The 23,203-nt window shown below is 42.4% G+C and overlaps 1 protein-coding gene and 1 pseudogene across 6 annotated transcripts in view; one reads left to right on the plus strand and one right to left on the minus strand.

Moving 5' to 3' along the window:
- Nucleotides 1–6,651: 6,651 nt before the first annotated feature.
- Hsf2bp (heat shock transcription factor 2 binding protein) overlaps nt 6,652–23,203 on the minus strand; it is a 68,798-nt gene continuing 52,246 nt past the window's right edge. For 5 of the 6 annotated variants that reach the window (XM_058577295.1, XM_058577294.1, XM_058577297.1 and 2 more), the window contains one exon: nt 6,652–7,311. In XM_058577295.1, coding sequence (XP_058433278.1) covers nt 7,103–7,311 — 209 coding nt within the window. In that variant the 3' untranslated portion in view covers nt 6,652–7,102. Of the gene's footprint in view, nt 7,312–20,655; nt 20,762–23,203 lie in introns of all 6 variants that reach the window. The other variant, XM_058577296.1, reaches the window with a different exon arrangement.
- Nucleotides 18,838–19,385, plus strand: LOC124089080 (transmembrane protein 50B-like; annotated as a pseudogene).

A 23,203-nucleotide genomic window follows, 5' to 3' on the forward strand; every position in this document is an offset into this window, starting at 1 on the left:
AGACATTCAGGGATTCCCTCCCTGTCCCCTGCTCAGTGCCAAACTGTGACCATCCCAGGGGATGTATGCAATACACATCCCTGCCCCCTTTACCACCACCACACAGAGCTATGGTTACGCAGAGGTAGGAAACCTCATCCAAAAGTGAGGCACAACTGCTACTCTCATAGGCAGGAAGTGTACTTGTGTGCCAGAATGTGGTGCTCGCACAAAATGTGGAAAGCTCACCTCCCTGGCTCGGCTGTTGGGGTCAGGGCACTGGCTCATTGAGGCAGGAAATGTCAAGCATGTGCGCAGAGGCTCAGGTATGCAGTGCATTTTATAAGGAGTCCATGAAGATGGTCCTGCTCAAAAACAGCTTTGAGGCTTTCAGCTCCAAGAAAAATGCCCATTTGATGAATTTCATGTTCCATCCACCCTAAGTGATCTTTTCTGAGCATCCGCTGCCCTCCGCTTCTCCTTCAGCAGCATTTGGTTACAAAACAAGAGAAAGCAGAAGCAGAGCCATTGTGGGGGCATCTCACCTCTGCCCCTAAGGCCTGGGCACCTCACTGGGCCAGGCCTGCCTGTCCAGCAATGGGGGCAGCTCCCTGTATTTCCAATATAGAGAGAGGAGTCTGACCTGCTCCTGGCCTCATTTGCCTTGGCTCTGCAGAATCTAAAAAACAACAACAACAACAAAACACCGAGACAGGCGTACTTGATTTTTCTAGGCAAAGGTAACATATGTTGGTTTGTAGCAACCCATGAGCAAGCAGCTCACTGAAACAGGAAAAATTGTTAATTTTATAACAATATCTGACCTGCAGATATTTTTTTAAGGATTTTTTTTAACCATACGATTTATTTTTTTTTTTTAGTCATACATGACAGCAAAATGTATTTTGACATATAATACATACATGGAATGTACATACATCAATCATATTGTCTATTCTATTCTGCTGCCCTTCCTATCCTCCCTACTCCTCCCCTCCTCTCCCACTGACCTGCAGATATTAAACAGAATCTTTTAAAAACCTGTTTTTAATATGGATGATTAATCTACATGTCTCCCATCTTTTCTAAATGCTATCATATGACTAGGCAGCCATGGGAGCCTGTCATGGATCAACGTGCCGAGTCCAGGCCTTGGGTAGGAAACTGAAGGGCTGCTGCTATAGGGCTCACTGTCTGCCCCCACACTTTCTTCCTTCACTCTGGAGCCAATGGCCTTCTGGTAGCAACAGAGTAAGCATGCCAGCCAGTGAGGCTGCAGACCCTCTGTCAGAGGGTCCAAACTACTCATTGGCAGAACTATAAATACCAAAAGCATGAGCCTGGTCGGTGGCCTAGATGAGGACACAGACCAAGGAAGGGGTTTGTGACATCAGGTGTGACCAAAGGTCCTCACAGAAAAGTGCAGATGCAAAGAGAAGCTCTGTTGCACAAGCTCCAATGTCCCCTCCTGCAGCGTGTGGCTGGGAGTGCTGACATCACAAGGGTGGGCATGAGTACTGAGTGAGCTGTAGCAAACCAAGGACAGGCCCTCTGCTACCAAAAGAAAACCAGCACTCTTATGTCCAGCTACCGGGCTGCACATCATGTGGGAACCTGACATGTCAGAAAAGTCGTGACATTACTAAATGCTTTCAATGCTACAGTGCTTCATGATGTTCCTGGCACCGCACCAGGCCACACACAGTCAACAAATGTGGTTCTCAAGTACAGAGCAGAGGGCTGCTTACCAGCAAGCTAGCAATCTTAGGATCCTACAAATTCCCAGAAATTGTATGTGAGATGGTGGATACATGTTTATGAGCATTTCTGTGTAGAGGAGATTGATCAGATTCTCAAAGTGGCCTATCACTCCACAAGAGCCAAGAAATACTGTTTTAAGAATTTATAATTCAAGGAAAGAGTAGATATGAGGCACAACTGAAAGATAAGTCTGCTGGTGCAAGCAACAGAGAGGGCAACCCCAAAGAGGCACTTTCCTGCAGGGCAAGCAGGTGGGTGGGCAACACGTTCCCTCTGGCAGGGACCTGTCACCTCTGTGCTGGCCACTGTGCAGTACACCTGTATGCACAGCAGCTAGGCAGAGGCCATCCGATGGGAACCCAAACACTGGGCCTCAGGCTGAGTGTGGCCCAAGTCTGTGGGGAGAGCAAAGGCTTTACCCTGGGAAAATGTATTTGGAGACTGACTCGTCTGCCCGTGTTGGCATGATGGATTCCTACTACTTAAGTGGGAAGGCTGGGGAGGGCAACATGGACAGAAGCAGTGTGCCATCTAATGATCTTAGAGTGGAATTAAGTTCTTTTACATTTAAAAATGTACCTCCATATTCCCCGGCCCCACCTTCCAACATCCTGCTACCTACCACTTGAGAGGCAACAGGAAGCCTCCCAGCACACACCAGAGTGCTCCCTCCCCACGACCTCAGACACAACCTCAGAGAAGGACTCTCAAGGCCTCAATTCCTCTTCCTGCTTCCTGGGAAGCTTCATGATATTCACAGAAATACTCTGCATAAAACTATTTAGTCTTAAAACTGAAGCTGCAAATTATGCCTTCAATTAAAAACCATAATAGGGCTAGGAGTTGTGGCTCAGTGGTAGAGCACTTGCCTCACTTGTGTGAAACACTGGGTTCGATTTTAAGCACCACATATAAATAAATGAATAAAATAAAAGTCCATCAACATCTAAAAAATATTTTTTAAAAAACCATAATAGAGTAAATGAGTGAACATTGTTTTTTCTAACTGACAGTCACTCTGTGTATATTCTGAGAACATGAAGGGTACCCTTTATGGAAGAATAAGCAGCACCATAGAGAACTCTTCTGGAACAATTAAAACTCCTCAGGATAAAAGTTACTTGTGAAATAAAATACTTTTGAAAATATAATGAGTATACTATACAAGATTTTTTCAGTTTTGCAAAAACACTTTAAAATGACAATTACAAAATTCAACAGATGGTGAAGGGAAAACTGCATATGCACATGCAAAAGAAAGACAGTAGACACTGGCTTCGTAACAAAAGAAAAATTAACTTGAGCTGGCACAGTGCCACGGCACCATAGACTCAGCTACTTAAGAGGCTGAGATAGGAGGATCGCTGCAGCCCAGATGCTAAGACCAGCCTGGGCAACACAGTGAGATCTATTCTCACAACAAAAAACACAAAAATTAACTCAAAAGGTATCAAAAATCTAAACTGAAGAGACAAAACTTATGAAATGCAAGAAATAAGGGGGAAAATTTTCATGACCATGAATTTCATAATAAAAGCACAGACACCAAAAGCACAGACAAGATATAAATTGAACCACTTCGAAATTTACAACTCCTGAGTAACATCAACAGAGTGAAAATACTACCCACAGTAGGTGGAATTTTCAAATCTTATATCTGATAAGCGGTAAATAGAGAATATGTAAAGAGCTCTTGCAACTCAAAAACGAAAAGCAACAATCCTCTTCAAAAATGAGCAAAGGACTTGACCTTTCTCCAAAGAAGATAAATGGCCACTGAGATCAAGCTTAACATCATTGTCACTAGGGTAATGTAACTAAACCCACAGTGAGCCACCACTTGTTCCATTATCAATGAACCAGAAGATAAAACAGTACTGGTGCAAAGGTGGAGAAGTCGGAACCCCTGGGCATTACTGCTGGATAGATGGTAAAATTGTGCAGCTGCTATGGAACACGGTTTGGCAGTTTCTCAAAAGGTTAAACACAGGCTACTGTACGACAGCAACTGCACACTGCTGAGTTCAGCCTACAGAGTTCAAAGCAGAGATTCAAACAGATATTTGTACACTCAGATGGTTGGCAGCCAGGAAGTGGGAAAAAACCCAGTGTCCATCAACAGAGGAATGGACAAACACGACATGACACATATGCAAGATGGGCTATATGGCCATGAAAATGAGTGAAGCTGATACATGCTACGACACGGGTGAAGCTTGAGAACTCTAGGCTCAGCGAAATCAGCCAGACCCAGGAGGAGAAATGCTTTGTGATTCCACTTACTTGAGCTGCTCAGAATAGTCAAGTTCACAGACAGATACAGGAGGGAGTATGAGGGGAGGAAGGAGAAAGGGTTAGGGAATGGGAAATCATTTAATAGGTATGGAGTTTCTGCTTGGGAAGAAGAAAAAGTTCAACAAACAGTGTGATGGTTACTGGTGGGTGGAGTCAGACTGCTGACCTGCCAGGTTTCACATTTCCACACTTGGAACACACTTAATGCCACTGAATTCTATAATAATGGTTAATTTAAGGTGGTCAATTTTTACATTAGGTATATTTTATTATTAGTAACATATCACAAATAAAAAACAGAAAAACATTTTTTCCTTTTGTAACATGTACCAGCATATTCAAATGACTCCAATCTCTTATTCTACATCTGGAGATAAATTTAAATGTACACACTCCCAGAGAACAGAGACAGTCAAGGGTCTACAAGATTAATTCTCAGGGGGTATATGCTTGCCACTGCCCTGTGGGATGCCAGACACTGTGCATCTTTACCCAAGATTTCACACTGAACAGAAGAGTCCTTCTGAGATGCGTCTATACCACAAAACAAAACAAAGAAACCAGGAAACTTCAATTACAGGACACTTAGAAAATTAATAAATATTTAAAAAAAAGAAAATTAATAAGTCAACATTTATCAACTTTCCAATTCACAGTAGAGTTACGGCAAAAATAAGTAGTGGAAAACTTGGGGAAATCAGTGTAGAGGGCACATTTACAACTGTTTCTACAATCCCTCCTTGGCCTTGCCTTGGCCTGACTTTCTCCAGGCCACAGACCTGTGCTTGGTACTTTCACAACTTACAAATCCTCTGGAACAACAAGTGTGGTGGTGCGTGTCTGTGAGCCCAGTGACTCATGAGGATTATAAGTCAAGGCAACTTATTAGCAAGAACCTGTCTCAAAACAAAATAAAATAAAAAGGGTTGGGGATGGAGCTCAATGGTAGCAGACCACTGGGTTCCATCCCCAGTACCAAGGAAAAGAAACAAAGAAGTCCTCTGGAATAAATGAAAGACACAGCATGGAGCTAGCAGGACTCTACAACTCCATGCATATCCCAGATCATGCCAGGTCTCCAGGCAACAGAGACACAGAGCACTCTGCATCTTCATAAGGACCTCAGCTCTCGTACTTGACAGAAAGCAGGATGGATGGTAAGGCACAGGAAGGTAGGGCCAGCTGGTTCTGCACCTTCACCTGCCAAGTGACAGTGCCAATAAGGGAGTGCTCCTTAACTTAATAAAGATATGAGAAATTCTTTGAAAGTCAAATTTAAAAATATATACACTAACATTCTGCTTTTGTTTCTGACTTTAAAATTCACAAGAGTAAAGATACAAAGCACATGCTTCTATGGATTTTTTTTTTTTCTTTAAACCAAGTGTCTTTAGGTTGTCTTTAGGTTGCCAGATGCAGAAAACTTAAGGAAGCTGTGTTTTCCTATTGAAGAACAGGAACACTAGAGGAAAACATTCCTTGAGACTGGCCTCCAGCATAGTCCATGAGACACTGGTTGAGGACCAGCTTTTGCCCCATGCCTCCGCCTGAGGGGAACTGCAATGAACTCTTGTTATCCACAGCACTTCAGAATCAGAGGAAGGAACAGTCCTTCCTAGAATCCATCTACTAACTACCAACTATGCTGCATTCACAGGCCTGGCCCTTTCCCTTTCTACACACTGGTGACCCCACTATTAAAAGGAAAACCCCTGTAGCTCTAGAGGCAGCACAAACTAACTACACTAGTCTATCCCCTGGTTACTCTATCAAATGAGCAGCAACTAAAAAGATGACAGTCCACGCTAGAGTAAGTACCAAGATGCAACATTCTCATTTTTATTTGCCAGTAATCAGGACCTATAGAACCACACCGGACAGAAGGACCTTGTCTGTTGCCAAGCACCTTAAACTGCCCTTTACATCTCCTGGCTCTGATAAGCTGGAGCTCCACAACTCGCTGGCTTGTGAGATCCAAGCAACTATGCCTTCCTCTATGCTTTGCACTCAGCCTCAGCCACAAATGGGATGCTGTCTCTAAAAATCCACCTAAAAGAAAATGAAGGTCCTCTACAAACACACACAGCAGGAACAGCTTGTAAGCGTGTTTAGGCTGCCACTGCAAAGGGACATCTGCATTTGTTTTAGCTCTCACAGGAATTCCAGAGCCCAGCACCCTGCAGTAAAGCACTGAAGGAAGCAGCTCCGGAGAAAGACAGAGTGTGTCCCCTACTGTGGCTGCGAGAGTTGACTTAAATGGCAGCTCTCTCTCACAGGCATCATGGGATCTGAGAGGTGCTGAATGTCCTCCTTTATCCTCTACCAGCAGCCTCGAATAAGCTGGATATGACCAGCAGACAGACAGGGGTACATACACAGCAGGAGCCTAGTACACACACACCCATACAAAGGGGAACAGAGCTACATTTAAAGAATCACAACTAACCGCATGTGTTCTAACCGCCATTTCCTATGTCTTTTATAAGAAAAACTGGACTTCTCAGTTAACAGTCAAAGGACAAACAAACCGTAAGGAGGAGTCTGTTGTACCAAGCAAGTATATGCACCCTGATATACAAAGAGACCCACTTCCTAATGCATAACAGTAGTCACACATTGACTCATCTGACTTTCTTTATTCAAAAATAAAAGAGGCACAAAAAATAAAGAGCTAAAATGTCCAATGTCATCTGAAATAGCAAGATCACCAAAAGGTCACAAAGGTAAACCTGCATTTTGGAGATTTTATAATTACTAGAGAGAATGAATTGCTTTTCAAAGAAATGTATCTTAGAAAAATGCTGACCATGAGGTAGAGGGTTATCTAATCTCCATCTGCGCAGTGACCTACAGGTCATGGTAGTCTACTGGGCAGCAAGCCGCTGCTCTAAGGTTCTTCTACGTAGCACAGATGTGGGATACATATCATTCATGTCCATCTCTAGTCCATCGCAGATAGCTGTCTCTAACACACAGCACACGGTGATGGCTTTGAATACAAAGTGAGGGACCTGGGGAGGGGAGGGACACTGGCATTCTCACCAAGCCCCTTGGTGGCCAAGTGCACCTATACATCCTGCTCCAAGGCACGGAGGTCTTCCAGGAGCTCCTGGGCCGCAGTCTGCAGGTGGGTGTTGCGGCTCTCAGACATGGCCAGGATGCGCTGCAGGGGCAGGGAGCTCCGGAACTCGGAGGCCGACTTGGAGAAGACTTCTGGTTCCAGAACCACAGACTGGACTAGCCTCAGTACGTGAAGACACACCTCTGCATCTGGATCTAAGGAAAAAGGTGTCACTTCTGGTTAGTAAAAACTTCTCAATAACCTGCCCCACAAGGGTTCTTTCCAGCTGAGGAAACTACAGGCTAATCCAGAAAGTCACTTCTTGATGTAAAATCAGCACAATAAAACACAGTCATTGTCTACTTAGTAACTGCCTTCAAATATGACAACCATTATAATTTTAAAACTAGAAATATGAGGGCTGCTGTGGGGGTTTGGAAGTGTCACCCGCAGGCCCACGTTGAAGGCTTGGTTCCCACAGCACTAGAAGGAGGAGGGAGAACATTCAGGAGAGGGGCCTAGTGGAAGGAGGTTAGGTCATCAGGGGTGTGCCCCTAAAGGGAACAGAGGGACCCCAGCTCCTTCCTTTGTCTTTGTTCTCCAGCTGCCATGAGTGAACAGCCCTCCTCCACCTCACGTTCCCACCTGATTTACCACCTCATCACAGGTCCAAAGTAACAGGGCCCATGACCATGGACAGAACATTTGAAACCTTGAGTCAAAATAATTTTTTCTTCCTCTAAAGTTGATAAACTCAGGTATTTTGCACAGTGATGTACAGCTGACTAACACAACAACTTTCCTTGTTGTTTGCTACAGTTCTGCCTATTCATACAATTGTTTTAAAAGATATTTCATTTTCACTTGAATTGCAGTAAATCTCCCAGAGACAACATATAGACAGAGATTCTATGCAGGGCCACTGAGTTACCCAATATCAGGGGCTGTAATATTCATACCGAATTCCATTATTTTCCATGTGAATTCTCCCAGAGTCACTAAAGAACAGCTGGACCAAGACAACAGTGCAATTCAAGCCTATCATCTCCACCAGGATGGAGCCAACTCCGCCATTTCTCTGTTGGAAACCTCTGACATGCCATGAATTCACTCCTTGACAGTACTATATTGGAGCCAGGCTCAAAACTAGCACAGAGAGTCTACACTTTGGGAGCAAATTTTTGTCACACAGGAATCAAATTTTTACCACTTCAGGATACAAAAAGAACTCAAAAAACAAACAAAAAAATAACTCAATCAATAAATGGGCTAAGGAGCTGAACAGACACTTCTAGAAGATATACATTCAATCAAAATACATGAAAAAATGTTCAACATCTCTAGTAGTTAGAGAAGTGAAAATCAAAACTTCTCTAAAATTTTATCTCACGCCAGTCAGAATGGGAGTTATCAAGAATACAGACAACAACAAACGTTTGTGAGGATGTGGGGGTAAAGGCACACTCATACATTGCTGGTGGGACCACAAATTGGTACAACCAATCTGGAAAGCAGTATGGAGATTCTGTAGAAAACTTGGAATGGAACTACCATTTGACCCAGCTGTCCCACTCCTCAGTCTATACCCAATGGACTTAAAATCAGCATATTACAGTAATGCAGCCACATCAAATGTTCATGCAGCTCAATTCAGAAGAGCTAAAACTATGGAAGCGGGCTGGGGATGTGGCTCAAGTGGTAGCGCGCTCGCCTGGCATGCGTGCGGCCCGGGTTCGATCCTCAGCACCACATACAAACAAAGATGTTGTGTCCGCCGAAAACTAAAAAATAAATATTAAAAAAATTCTCTCTCTCTCTCTCTCTCCACTCTCTCTTTAAAAAAAAAAATACTATGGAAGCAACCTAGATGCTCTTCAATAGATGAATAGATAAAAAAAAAAACTGTGGTATATATACACAATGGAATATTATTCAGCATTAAAAGAGAATAAAATTGGGGGCTGGGGTTGTGGCTCAGCGGTCGAGTGCTCGCCTAGCACATGCAAGGCCCTGGGTTCACATAAATAAACAAATAAAGGTATTGTGTACAACTAAAAAATAATTTTTTTAAAAAAAAAGAGAATAAAATCATGGTATTTTCAGGTAAGTGGATGGAGATGGAGAATATCATGCTAAGTGAAGTTAGCCAATGCCAAAAATCCAAAGACTGAATGTTCTCTCTGGTAAGCGGATACTGATCCAAAACAGGGAGTGGGGAGGCATGGGGAAAATGGAGGAACTTTGATTGGGCAAAGGGGTACATGGGGGCAGGAAAGATGGTGGAATGAGATGGACATCATTACCCTAGATACATGTAAGGCTGCACATAGGGTGTGAAGCTACATTGTGTATACCAAAGAAATAAAAAGTTGTGCTGCAATTGGGTACAATGAAACAAAATGCATTTTGCTGTCATATATACCTAATTAAAAAAAAAAAAAAAAACTAGCAACTTCTTAAAACTACATTTCAAGAAGCCAGTGGGATGGACAATCCCTCCGTGAAAGTTGCCACACCATCACACCCTTGAAGAACAAGAGGGAAGATGAAAGAAACTCTGCTCCTTCCTAAGGAAGGGGCAGGAAACCATTCTGAGCCCAGACCATAGGAGTCCTCCTACTCTGGGAGAAGGATGAGAAACATTCTCTACTTGCCAAGGCACAGGATGGGATGGTTACCACAAAACCAGGACAGGATTGTGGGAAACACCCACCACACAGGCACGGTGGCCATGAGAGGAACCAAAACAACATGTCCTCCTCCCTCAGCAGGCCAGCACATACCTCATAACTGTACCTGGGACAGGAGCAAAAGGATGGCAAGAGGCCCTCTGGGACACAGATAATAAAGAGGGCTAACAAGCCAAGGGTGAAGACACTACCACTCAGCCTTCCTCCTGAGCTCAAGGAAAGGCTAGAGGAATTTGACTCCAGCCAAATAGATGGTAACCACGGCAATGTCCAAACCCAAAGCCAGCTCACTAAACACGACATCAGAACAGAGGTGTGGCCATTCCCAGGTGTAAACACCACCTACCTACACCAGTCTCCTCTACAGGGTGGTACAATAGGGTCTAAAGGCCAAGTGCAACAAATGCCCTGTTTCTGTAATAAACCCTGGGATAGGAATGACTTCTAAAATTTTAAAGGGATTTTTTTTAAAGAAAACAAAAAATAATGTGCAACAGGGACCATCTGTGGCCACCGAGCTCAAAATATTTACTATCTGTCCCAGTATAGAAGCATTGGCTGAGGCTACTGCCTGCTCTCGAGAAGGCCTGGCTTCTCCCCTTGATGTGTATTCCCTGCTGTACCACAAAGGCACATCTCGAATTCTCCCTTGAATATCTCTGCTTTCCCCAATCTGTATGTGCCTCTAAAAAAGAAGCTGGCTAAACCCTTGCCCTACTGCCCTACATACAATGCCCAATAGTTTATCAACACTTATAATGAGCAGTCAAGTAAACAGGAGGCCCAGGCAGGAGGGTCACAGGGCAACTCAGTAAGACCCTGTCTCAAAATAGAAGTAAAAACAGCTAGGAATGTGACACAGCACAGAATGTTTGCCTAGCAGGTGCAAGGCCCTGAATTCCATTCCCAGTACTGGGAGAGAGGGGGGTAGTCTATCAAGTGATAATCAGCAGAACCAGACTCAGATGACCCTGAGGAGCAGGAGTAAGTAAGTGTGATTAACACTGGGGAAAACACTGATAAGGAATTTATGCTGCACCTGAAGCAGTATGCTATTATTTAAAGGTATTCTAATTAAAGATCGCATCATCAACCCTAAGGCAAGTACTAAGAGAAAAAATATTTTTACATGTAAGTAATAAGCCAACAACCCAGGGGGGAAAAAAGGATTAAAATAATCCACTAGCAGACAAAAAAAGAGGAAAAACATACTTCTACATTCTTATCTGCATTTCAATAATTATATCAAATGAAAACAATATAAACATAACAAAAGACAGAATGCATATAAAAGCAAGACCAAACTATATGCTTTTTATAAGAAATCCAAGAAAAATTTAAAAGACACAGGTTAAAGGTAAAAGTACATTAATATATGTCACACAAACATTAATTAAAAAAAAAAGCTGCCTCAAGATGGCAGAATAGAGGGAGGCCGTGGTTACTCGGTGGTTCGGGATTCAAGCAGTGGAGCCCTGCTCTGGATGAGGGGGGTGAAACAAGGATTTCACTAAAATTCAGTATTGGACAGTCAGAATGTCTCAGAGACTCAGAAAGCTGGGTGCATTAAACAAAGAAGACTCCACTGGAGCTCAGCCGGCTGCGCACTGGTGGCAGCACTGGCTCAGCCCAGAGGGAGGGAGAACAGAGAGAAACCTGACGGGCAGATGTAGTAGAGAAACACCTGAGGTCAGAAAAGCAGCCTGAACTCAGCTGAGCCAGAGACTGCACCGTGCAGTGGTGCCTGAAAAGTGCTTGGTTTCCCAACTGGCTGGTGGCGCCACCTTGAGGCGGCTATGCTGCCGCTGCTGCTGCAGAGTCCGGTCCCAGCCAGCGCCTCCACACAGCCTAGGGCACACCTAGCAGAACACTGGTGAAACAGGCACAGAGAGGACTGCACCCAGGGGAATCCAAGTCAGAAGGTCAGAGGGGAGTCCAGCTTGCTTCCCTTTCAGTCTAGCAGTTTATGTGAACAGCTGAAGCAGGTCAGGAGGGTGTGTCCACACTCAGGGATTAAGCCTGGGAAGGCTGTGCTCATGGGCAGCAGAGGGTGTGGAGGATTGGCTCCTGGGCCCCACGAGTGGAATTCTTGGGAAGCTCCTGGGTTCCAGACCCCAGACAGAATTTGGCAGCTTCCAGGCCCTAGGGGTGTGTTGCTCTAACATCTCCAGAGCAGTCACCACCCAACCAAGCCCCCGGGGCCGGATTAGACCTAAGTCCCAGCCCCAGAAACTCCTCTGCAGCAGACCCACCCTGGGATGCTCCAATCCGGTTGGTAGGTGTAAATAAAACTCCACCTGACATTCTTTCCTCCCCATTCCACCCTATTCTGGTGAGAAGGGAGCTGAGAGCTACTTCAGCCAGCTTCCATCTTAGGCCACTCCAGCTGCAGCTTAGTGAACACAAAAAGAGGAAGGGGCTTCCCACCCCCAGCCCCTTGCTCTCCCTCTCAGTACACAGCCCTAGAAAAAAAGTGGAAAGAAAGACTATAAGGTCCCTGCTTAGCATCTGGTTGGCCATCTTAAGTGATAGCCACCATTCTAAGGAAAAGGTTTGCTTTCCCGCCCAAGGGCCTTTAAGAGAAAAGCTCACCACTCCCTCACACCAACCCAACCCTTAACCATCTGCTTAGGACCCACCGAGCTCTGATTCCTGAGCCTGATGCATAAAGTCCCAGATCCCAAGCCTGTTTTGCCTCTCTCTCCTATAGGGGGATAGCCTTTATTTATCAGCTCTGCCAAACTCTGGTGTGTGTCTCTGCCTGGTCTCCATTTTTGATTTCTCACTTACCCATCTCTCGTTCCTCACTTTCCCTTCATTTTGGTGCCAAAACCTAGGATCAGTTCCCCGGTTGGTCCGTTCCCCTCTTTGAGAGTCACTGGGCGTCCCCAGTCACCTATCTGGATTCCATCCTAAGGTCAACCTAAATGACCAGGAAATGACCGTTGAAACATCTGGCACTCCCAGGGTTAGTGTGTGGTTGGGGACACCCCAGCTGCACCTTTCACAGCTACAGCTGATCCCTATTGTTAACTGAGTCTATAGGTGGTCTTTTATTTGGGGCCTGGGTTTTCAGTGCTCTCTCACCCTGGACCTAAACCCCACAAAACTTATCCACTTGTGCAATCAGATCTGGCCTCAATATCCTTTGGACAATGACTCTAAATGGCCGCTTAATGGCACTCTAGATCCCAATATTATCAGGGATCTTTTCAACCTCTTAGCTCTCACCTCCCCTGCGCCTGCTTCCAAAGGGACAGAAGACCCTACCCAGGACTCCTTCTCCATACCATAATTCTCTTTCTAATGAAGCCTCTGCAACAACTGTCCCCATGGTCCCTCCACCCTCTTTCCTCCTGCCACATGCTCATGGGCTGCCGCTGTCCAACCCGCATCTCTGCATCCTCTACTCGAGGTGGCTGGTAGTGTAATAGTGGTATAGTGGTAGTGTAATAGTGTAATCTGGGTTCATATGGCTTTCTCTTTGTCAGATCTTTCACAGATAGAAAATCGGCTTGGGTCCTATACTTCAAGTTCCACCACATAGATCAAAGAGTTTCAATACCTGACTCAATCATATAATTTAACCTCCCATGATGTCCATTCAATCTTATCTAAACACCCTCCTGCAGGCAAGCTTGGGAGCAAACTAGAAATTATGCTGATGAGGTACATCAGACCTCCCCTGCAATCCGATGGGCACTGAAGCAGTTCCTGATCGGGACCCCAGCTGGGATTATAATTCGCCTAGAGGAGTGACTCCTAGAAATCAATTCATTCTTGCCTCAAGGCAGGATTTAGAAAGGCAGCCCATAAGGTTGATATACATAAGAAGGCTTATATATCAGAAAGGAAGAAATAAAATATCTTCATTTGACAACAACAAGACTGCCTATACAGAAACTCCCAGAGAATACACAAAGAAAGCCACTAGAACAAATTGAATTTTTCAAGGTTGCAGGATACAAGATCAACTGTATCTACATAACAGAAATTTAAAACTGAGGGGCTGGGGTTATGGCTCAGAGGTCAAGTGCTCACCTACCATGCGTGAGGAACCGGGTTCGATCCTCAGCACCACATAAAAATAAAGATATTGTGTCCACCTATAACTAAAAAATAAATATTAAAAAAAAGAAATTTAAAACTGAAATTATACTTCTAAGAAATACCATTTACAATAGCACCAAAACCATGAACCATTTAAGTAAAAATCTTGTATGTATAAGATTCAAATGCTAAAAAATACAAAATGTAAGGATTCAAAGAAAAAAAATTTTTTTAAACACATTACTTTTTTTTTTTTTTTTGAGAGAGAGAGAGAGAATTTTAATATTTATTTTTTAGTTTTCGGCGGATACAACATCTTTGTATGTGGTGCTGAGATTGAACCCGGGCTGCATGCATGCCAGGCAAGCACGCTACCACCTGAGCCACATCCCCAGCCCAGGATTCAAAGAAAATTTAAATGAAGAGATAAAATATCTTCATACCATGTTTACAGTATGAAGATATACCATGTTTATGAACAAGAAGATTCAATCAATAATGTTAAGACCTCAATCTTCCTAAATAAATCTATATATTCAATGTAATCCCAACCAAAATACCAGCAGAATTTTTTTTGTAGAAATAAACAAGCTGATTCTCAAGTTTATTTAGATAAGAAAATAAATTGGCACAGCCAAAACAATTTAGAAAAGAAAAATGTGTGAGGACCTGCAGTTCTAGGTTCCAAAAACTGAACAGTCATATGCAAAACCAAAGGACTTCAATCCATACCTTATCTTATATACAGAAAAAAATAAAAGACCAACGCCAAATTATAAAACTTCTGGAAGGAAATATTTTATGACCTTGAGATAGAGATTTCTTAAGATATAAAACCAAAGCACCATACAGAAAAGTATGGGTACAGGAAAGAAAATTTGTAAGCCACATCAAAATTCTAAATGGGTACTCTTCAAAAGATACAGTTACATTAAGGTGGTGGCACACACCTATAATCCCAGCTATTTGGAGGCTGAAGCAGGAGGATCATGAGTTGGAGGTAAACTAGACAGTTTAGCAAGATCCTGCCGCAAAATAAAATTTTAAAAAGGGCTGGGTAGAACACTTGCCTAGAATACACAAGGCCCTGAGTTCAAACTTCAGTACTAGGGGGGGGGGGGAAGATACAGACAAGGCAATGAAAAGACAAGCCAATAGATAAGATATACATAGAAAAGGAAAAAAAAAAAAAAAGACAGATACAAGATACAGTTAAGGCAATGAAAAAAGAAGCCATACTGTATCGTATAAATGACCTAAGTATAGAATACAGAATACATACACATCTCTGAAAACCGGATAATAAAACAAACATCCAATAAAAATGGGGAAAATATTTGAAAAGGGACTTCCCCAAAGAAGATAATCAACTAGTAAGCACACTAAAAGATGCTCAGCATCATTGGTTATTAAGATAATGTGAATTAAATCCACCATAGGATACCACTACATACCCATCAAAATGGATAAAATTTTTTAAAATTAATAGTTATCTGACAAAACAAAGTGTGGCAAGAATGAGGAGCAATTGGAACTCTCGTACGTTACTGGTGGACATTTAGAATGGTTCCATCCATTGGGAAAATAATTTTGACAGTTTCTTATAAAGCTAAGTATATACTTATACAATTCAGTAATCCAACTTATATTTAACAAAGATCTTACATTTACAAAAAAAAAAAAAAAACTGCATACAAATGTTTATTCAAAAATGCCAAAAACTGGAAATAGTTAAAACATCCTTCAACTGACTGAGTGGGTAAACCACTATTATAATGGAAAAGTGCTTAGCAATGAAAGGAAACAGACAAATGACACAAACAATAACATGACAAATCTCAAATAAATCATGTTAAGGAAAAAAGACAGACCCAAAATCTATGCTCTGCATGATTCTGTTTATATGCTATTCTAGAAATGGCAAACAGGATCTGTGGTTGCCAAGACTGGTGGGTTAGAGGATGTGTTGACTTCAAAGGGGTACAAAGGAGTCATATCTCAGGTGACAGAACTATTCTGTCTTGATGATGCTGGTGATTACATGGTACATACACCTGTCAACAAATGAACAAATTCTACCCTGCGTAAATTATTAGCAACTGGATGGCCATTTTAAGTGATAGCTGCCATTCTAAGGAAAAGGTTTTGCTTTCCCACCCAAGGGCCTTTAAGAAAAAGGCTCACCATTCCCTCACACCAATCGAACTTTATTATAAAAAAACAACAGAAGCACCAGTTAGATCCCTGGTCTTCTCTGCCATTCCTTACTTCTTGCCCCTAGACAACTGCCCCTGTGTATGTGTATGTATTCTGTATTCTATACTTAGGTCATTTATAAGATACAGTATGGCTTCTTTTTTTTATAATAAGTTCGGTTCTTCTCTGTCATTCCTTAGTTCTTGCCCCTAGACAACTGCCCCTTCCCTATAGGACTGGAAACTTATTTTTGAAGGAACTGCTGGAGCAGGTAAAATTGAGGCTAACACAGGGATTAGGTAATCACAAACCAATAAGTTAACCGATGTTACCCCTTTCCATGCTGTTTTCGGTTGGGGCCTTCATACTCTAGATACAGACTGGAGAAGTCCTCTCTGGACCATCTGACCATCCCAAAAGGACACACTCAAAGACACTGAGCTCTGGGTTCCTAATGAATTCTGCATCAACACACATTGCAGGCAAGTTCATGAGCCCTCACAAGCTCAGCCCTTCCAGTTGGCATTAGAAATCCCCCTTTCAACACTAGCAGACAACCTCACATTACCAGAACCTGAGAAGAGACAGGTGGCTGTCACATGAAACAGAAACAAAAGAGAGGCAAAGGAAAGCGACTGTGTATAGAAATTTTAAAGCTATAACTAACATCCTTGAGGAGATAAGAGAAGTTCTAAGCAAGAATGGAATGCTGTTTTTAAAGACATTCCCCCCATAAAACAGCAGTCTCAGAAATTAAGAGCATGTAGAAATGAAGACTTCATTAGGAAGTATGGAAAACACAGTTGAGGAACTGTCTTAAAAGTAGTGCTACAAGGGCTGGGGCTCAGTGGTAGTGCGCTCGCCTAGCATGTGTGAGGCCCTGGTTTCGATCCTCAGCACCACATAAAAATAAATAAAATAAAGATGATATTGTGTCCAACTAAAAATTAAATGTTTTTTTTAAAGTAGTGCTACAAGAGAGATGGAAAACAGTACAAAGAAAAGAATAGAACAAGGAATTCTAAGTCATTCCCTAGTAATTCAATAAATAACACAATTACAAAATGACTTCCAGAATTGAAAGGACCCTTTCAGCTACCAGCCAAATTCACAAAAGATTAACACATGTAAGCACAACAATGTGAAATTTCAGTTTAGAAAATGAAATAGAGAAGATTCTACAAGCTTAAAAAAGACTATGTAAAGAATGAATCAGGGCTGGGGTTGTGGCTCAGAGGTGGAGCGCTCGCTTGGCATGCATGGGGTACTGGGTTCGATCCTCAGCACCACATAAAATAAAGATATTGTGTCCACCTATAACTAAAAAATATTTTTAAAAAAATCTTTTTTTTTTTTTTTAATAATTTTTTATACTTTATTTTTTTCTTATATGGTACTGAGGATCGAACTCAGGACCTCAAATGTGCTAGGTGAGCACTCTACCGCTGAGCCACAACCCCACCCCCCAAAAAAAATCTTGAATCAAAATTCAATAGCACTGAATGTCAGAAAATAATGATTTCTTCAAAATTCAGAAATAAAAACAAAATCCAACCTAGAATATTATCACAAACTATGACCATCATAGGTGAGAGTAAAATAAAGATATGAAACATCTCAAAATCTCACATCCCACACGCTTACTTCCAGAATGTACTTGAGGGCCTTCTCTACCTAAGGCAAAGAGGAGGAGACGTGGGGCAGAGAGTTGACAAGGGATGCTCTGATCACAACTGAGCAAGGTGGCCCACTGACAGAAGCAATCACCAGCAAACCTGGAGTGAATAAACAACTCGAAAGGAGATCCAGACAATGGGTGCAGAGTTTTGGGCTCAGTGGATAATAAACACATAGAAAACTAGAAAAAATGAGAAAAATATTAACTGAGAGGAACAAGAAATTGGAAGGAAAAGAAACAGTTTGTGACTCAGCTCTGAATAAGAGCAATCATAATAATAGAAATACTGGATCCTAACCTAACCCAAAATATGACTGTACTGGAGGACAGGGAGACTGAAGGAGAATGAGGGGAGATGATCCTCCTGAACATAGTCAGCGGCAAAGTTGAAAACCAACCCCCCACACAAAGCCTGTCATTTGGGGAAATGCTTCTTAAACCTTTTCCTGATGCTTGATAAAAAATGGCAGTTATTTGTAAGACACAAAAAGAGAAACAAGGAGGGATCTGGGGATTGCTATGTGGAACCCGATTCTATATAATTAAAATAAAGCAGAATAAAATTTTAATATGCCAGATGCCATGGTACATGCCTATAATCCCAGCAACTCAGGAAGCTGAGGCAGGAAGATGGCAAGTTTGAGGCCAGCCTCAGTAATTTATGAAGACCCTGTTCTCAAAACTCTAGACTCTTGGGCTGGGGATGTGGCTCAAGCGGTAGAGCGCTCCTCTGGCATGCGTGCGGCCCGGGTTCGATCCTCAGCACCACATACAAACAAAGATGTTGTGTCCGCCAAAAGCTAAAAAATAAATATTAAAAAAAAAAAAATTCTCGGGCTGGGGATGTGGCTCAAGCAGTAGCGCACTCGCCTGGCATGCGTGCGGCCTGGGTTCGATCCTCAGCACCACATACCAACAAAGATGTTGTGTCCGCCGATAACTAAAAAAATAAAATAAATATTAAAAAAAAAAAAAAAAAAAAAAAAAAAAAAAATTCTCTCTCTCTCTCCTCTCTCACTCTCTCTTTAAAAAAAAAAAAAAAAAAAAACTCTAGACTCTTGAGGGCTGAGGTGGAGCAGGATAATGGAATACAGTACTTAATAAAAATCCATGCTTAAGAAGTGAAAATGGCAGGCCCCCTAGATCACTTCTGTTGGCCCGATGTGAATGTAAGGACTGGAGTGACAGAAGAGGTGCCGTGGCTTCTGGGGTGCAGGCATGTTGTTTTTCACAGGTTGATGGATCATGATTGATGCAACCATGGTGCGTCCTAAGCAAGAGCTTCCCACCCATGTGGTGTGTTTCCACATTGGCTTTCCTTACTTGAGCATGAAGGATAAGTGCTGCACTGAACGCCCAGGTGAGCAGTGACAGCTAGGGGAGCAGCTGGTTAAGAAGAACAAGTGCCTCCTCATTGGTTTCACGTTGATGTCTGGGTCACTTATTGCTTCCAGTGGATTCTTTTTGGTGCATGTTACTCAAAATACTGATCTTTATCCAGGACTAGCTGTGTTGTTTTTCAAAATGCTCTTATATTTTTTTAGCACTTTGATCTTCAAATTTGGAAGAACTGAAGAGCTCTGAACCTAAGATCACTTCTTAAATTACATTTTCCTTTTGTTATATTCTATTTGTAGATAGGTTTTTATCTCTTGATATAATTTACACATTGCCAAATGGAATAGACTATATATTAAATGTTTAAATTTTTTACATTTTTTATGCCTTAGTCTGGAAATAGTTTTGTGAAATTTGTCCCTTTTTTCCACTGACTAGGACTGTTAAGTGTACATACTATAAGACTGTATGGACTGGATGATGAGTATCAGTTTTTCATTCCAGAGACTTTAAGCTCCTTGATATGTTCCTTGAGCCATGACTGTATCTTCATGTTTTCAGCGTCTCTAATTTCTGAAGATGTGCAAAAAATATAGCTCTGTATAGACTGGCATAAGAATTAAGCCATTTATAAAAAGATATTTCTGCAAGTTGTAATTATTTTGGCTTACAAATGAGTTTTTTTAAAGGGAAAATAATTGTTCCTATATATTAAAGAAGTGGACTTTTATATCAGGATTTTTTTTTTTTTTTAACTGCTCAAAGGACTAATTTTAAAGTTACTTTTAAAAAGAATTCCTCTAGGGCTGGGATTGTGGCTCAGCAGTAGAGTGCTCGCTTAGCACATGCAAGGTCCTGGGTTCGATCCAAAGCACCACATAAATATAAAATAAAGGTATTGTGTCCATCTACAACAAAAAAATAAATATTAAAAAAATTTATCTAACATGATCATTTGGGAAGGGATAGTATGTCACCAAACTAACTCAAGTTTGTATGGTTAATATAAAGGTTTATAAGGCAGCTCAGCAATGCTCTTCCCATAACAGCAGCTCAAAAGATCTACTGAGTTATCTTGACAGCCTGCTGTTATCTGACATTAAAATGGTTCCATAGTAAGCAAGCTAGAAGATAGCTGCAGTTTAGAAGTTATGAACCACATATTTGTTTAAATGAAACAATTAATTTAAAGATAAAGCACTTCTTCCCCAAGGGGATTATTATGACCTAGTAAAAACTCAGGCACTTCATCCATTTAATGACAGACTTTTGCTAGGCCCTTAAGCTTTGGATGAACAGTGGCTGAGAAATTTGTCTTCAACTAATTTCACACTCTGATCCAAAACTTCTTCCTACTGAGTTTGAAATACTGTATTTGCATTGTGTATTCATATAGGCATTTTTGGCCACTTTTGCTCTCCTTTGCAATAAAAATTCCATGCTGTACTTTTCCCCAGGGGGGTTTTACAGAACCTTTTGTTACAAAACAGAATGATACAACGGTGGTCTCGGTGGTCTCTGCATCGTCTAAAGCCAACTCCTCTCTCCTCTCTCAAAGGACCTGCTGGGGGCAAGGAACAAGCAGCTGCGAAGGCTGGGTCTTTTACCTAGACAGCATCATGCTCACTTCTTCCTTGTCTCCTCAAACGTCTTGCTTCCAGAGGGTCACAACATCACCTGCTGCAGAGCACATGACTCCCGTACGCCCTAACGCTGCGTGTGGAGAAACCCAACATAAGGATTGGTTTGCTATTCACTTTTCAGTTATTCAGGTATACTGAGCAACAAAGCAGGTTGTCCTTATAAAACAAGGACTATAAAATGCTGGCTGAAAATGGTGATGGGTTATTTTTCTGTTCTTGATTCTGTCATGAATTTGTTTTTTAATTATGAGTAAGTCAGTTAATTTCCTGTGTTTATTTTCTCATTAAAGAAAAAGAGAGAGAATGTTACTAGGTACCTCACAGAGATTGGGAGTTAGTGGAATCCTTGGTAATCATTTAAAAGCAATGTAATTCCCTGAATAAAGTCTCACCTATTTACATAGAGACCCTGTCTCAAGTTAAAATTAAAAGGGCTAGCTAGGGGTGTCAGTCAGTGGTAAAGCACCCCTGGGTTCAATCCCCATCATTTCAAAAAAAGAAATCAAAGCATTATAATGAATTATGTACAGTTTTCAAATAAAATATTATCAAATTTATGAGAAATTCATTTCTATGAGCACATATATTAGACTTTATGCTCCAAATGACTCCACACAATCCCTACTTGAGAAGATGCAATAAATTGTAATAAAAATTTTTGGCAACCACTCTAATATGGTTTTTGTTCACACATGTTGGTAATAATTAAAATTCTTTTCAATCATCTAAAATGAATAATGGTCAAAATTATACTTAAAGAATCTAATGGATCTTCCCCTCATCTGTCGAAGCTTCCTGGGACAGGGCCAATGTGTTCCAAGTATAATCAAACTTGTGCCTATCAGGGATTCCAGAGCATGGTGGAACTCTGGGGCACACGCAGTGCAGTTCCCTCCTCTGGGCTCGTCGGCCACTTCAAAGGTACCTGTGGATTCTGGGCCAGACTAAATCACATCAGACCACACTGGAGACTATGCACCAGGCTGCAGAGGCACCCAGGAACATGAACTGGATCAGCAGCTACATGAGCCCTGTGCTTCCAAACTTCAAAGAACAAGTCAATAAAGCAAGGAAACCATTCTCTTTGACCCTGAATCGATCTCCAGTCACTGCCCAGCTGTTGCTTCTCTTCCCAGAACATTCTAGAAGGAGCTGTCTGCTGTGGCTGCCACCCCTGCCTTACCTTGAATTGCTCCTTTATTCTCCATAACACTGCTATTCCCTCACTCTGAGACAGTTCCTCTCAGGACTACCAAGGAATCTCCTAGTTGTCATTGCTCACTTCTCCCTCCCTGACCACACTGGCCACAGCTGAGCAGCCCTGACTCCTGGAAACACATTTTCCCATGATTTCCACAGTATTCCTTCCTTGCGGCTCTTCTTCCTGGTACCTACTCTAGAGCCCCGGAATCCTTCTCCCCTTCTCTACCTAGGTGACCTCATCTACTGAGCAGCTTCAAACCACACACACCTGCCAGTGACTCTCAACTGCTTTTCCAATTCTAGTCTTCCCCTGGAATTCCAGACTTTGTATCTGCAAAAACTTGCATGGACAGCTCTCCTTGGGAGCCTGCTGCCATCTCAGGTTTCATAAGGTGAAAGCACAACTCAAAGTCTCCATGCTGCTCCCCACTTGCTCCTCCCCTCGTCACTGCCATCCTTGTCTCAGTAAATACATAGCACAGGGTCACCCAACGATACAAGTGCAGTTAACCGTCCCCTCACTCATCAGAAGTCCTGTAGCTTCACATCCAAGCACACCTTAAGCCCAGGGTACCACCCTAGCTGAGCTACCCATCCTCACACAGAAGGCTCAGTGGCCTTTTGGCGGCTTTCTTACTTAATATTTGCCTTCTTGCCCCTTTCCATTCGTATCCATCTGCCCTGCTATAGCCAGAATGACAATTTTTTAAACAGAAATCTGAATATGTCCCTCCCTGCCGCAGGAGCTTCACTGCACTCAAGATAGAACCCCAAGCCTTCCACCCACTGACAAAGCCCCACCTAACTTCTCCTGGCTGTCCCCCTGGGGTCCCCTGACCTCACCGCAGGAGCATGGCCAGCCCTCAGTTTCTACACATGCCTAGGTCCTTGTGCCTAGAGCATTCTTCCCCTGCTCTTCATGTGCTTTGTTCTTTTCAAATTTTAGCTTAGCAGTTTCAACTCCAACATGCAAAGAGCTGGGAAATCACAACTCCTATTGTCACAGCAAGAAACTCAATGACTTTTCTTGGGTCTATCGGAGAACTAGGTCACAAAACAAAATGGCACCCTGAAATCTGGAGAGTCACAGTGAGATCTACTTCCCTGGAGGAGCAGCCACTGGAGTCGTAACTGACAGGAAGAATTAAATGATCACTTTGACAGACTATTGAAAGCTGAGCATGGGATACATGACAGTAAGAAACTCCCAAGGTCACATTTTTGTGGGGCTTGCTTTAGAAACCCCACCAAGTTCTCAAAGTGAAATGCCAAGAAAGGTGCCCTGGTGGCTCTGGTAGGTGGAAGGAGG

The sequence above is a fragment of the Marmota monax genome, unplaced genomic scaffold (assembly GCF_021218885.2).
Source record: "Marmota monax isolate L192 unplaced genomic scaffold, Marmota_monax_Labrador192_F-V1.1 WCK01_AAM20220418_F8-fsc00125, whole genome shotgun sequence".
NCBI lineage: Eukaryota > Metazoa > Chordata > Mammalia > Rodentia > Sciuridae > Marmota > Marmota monax.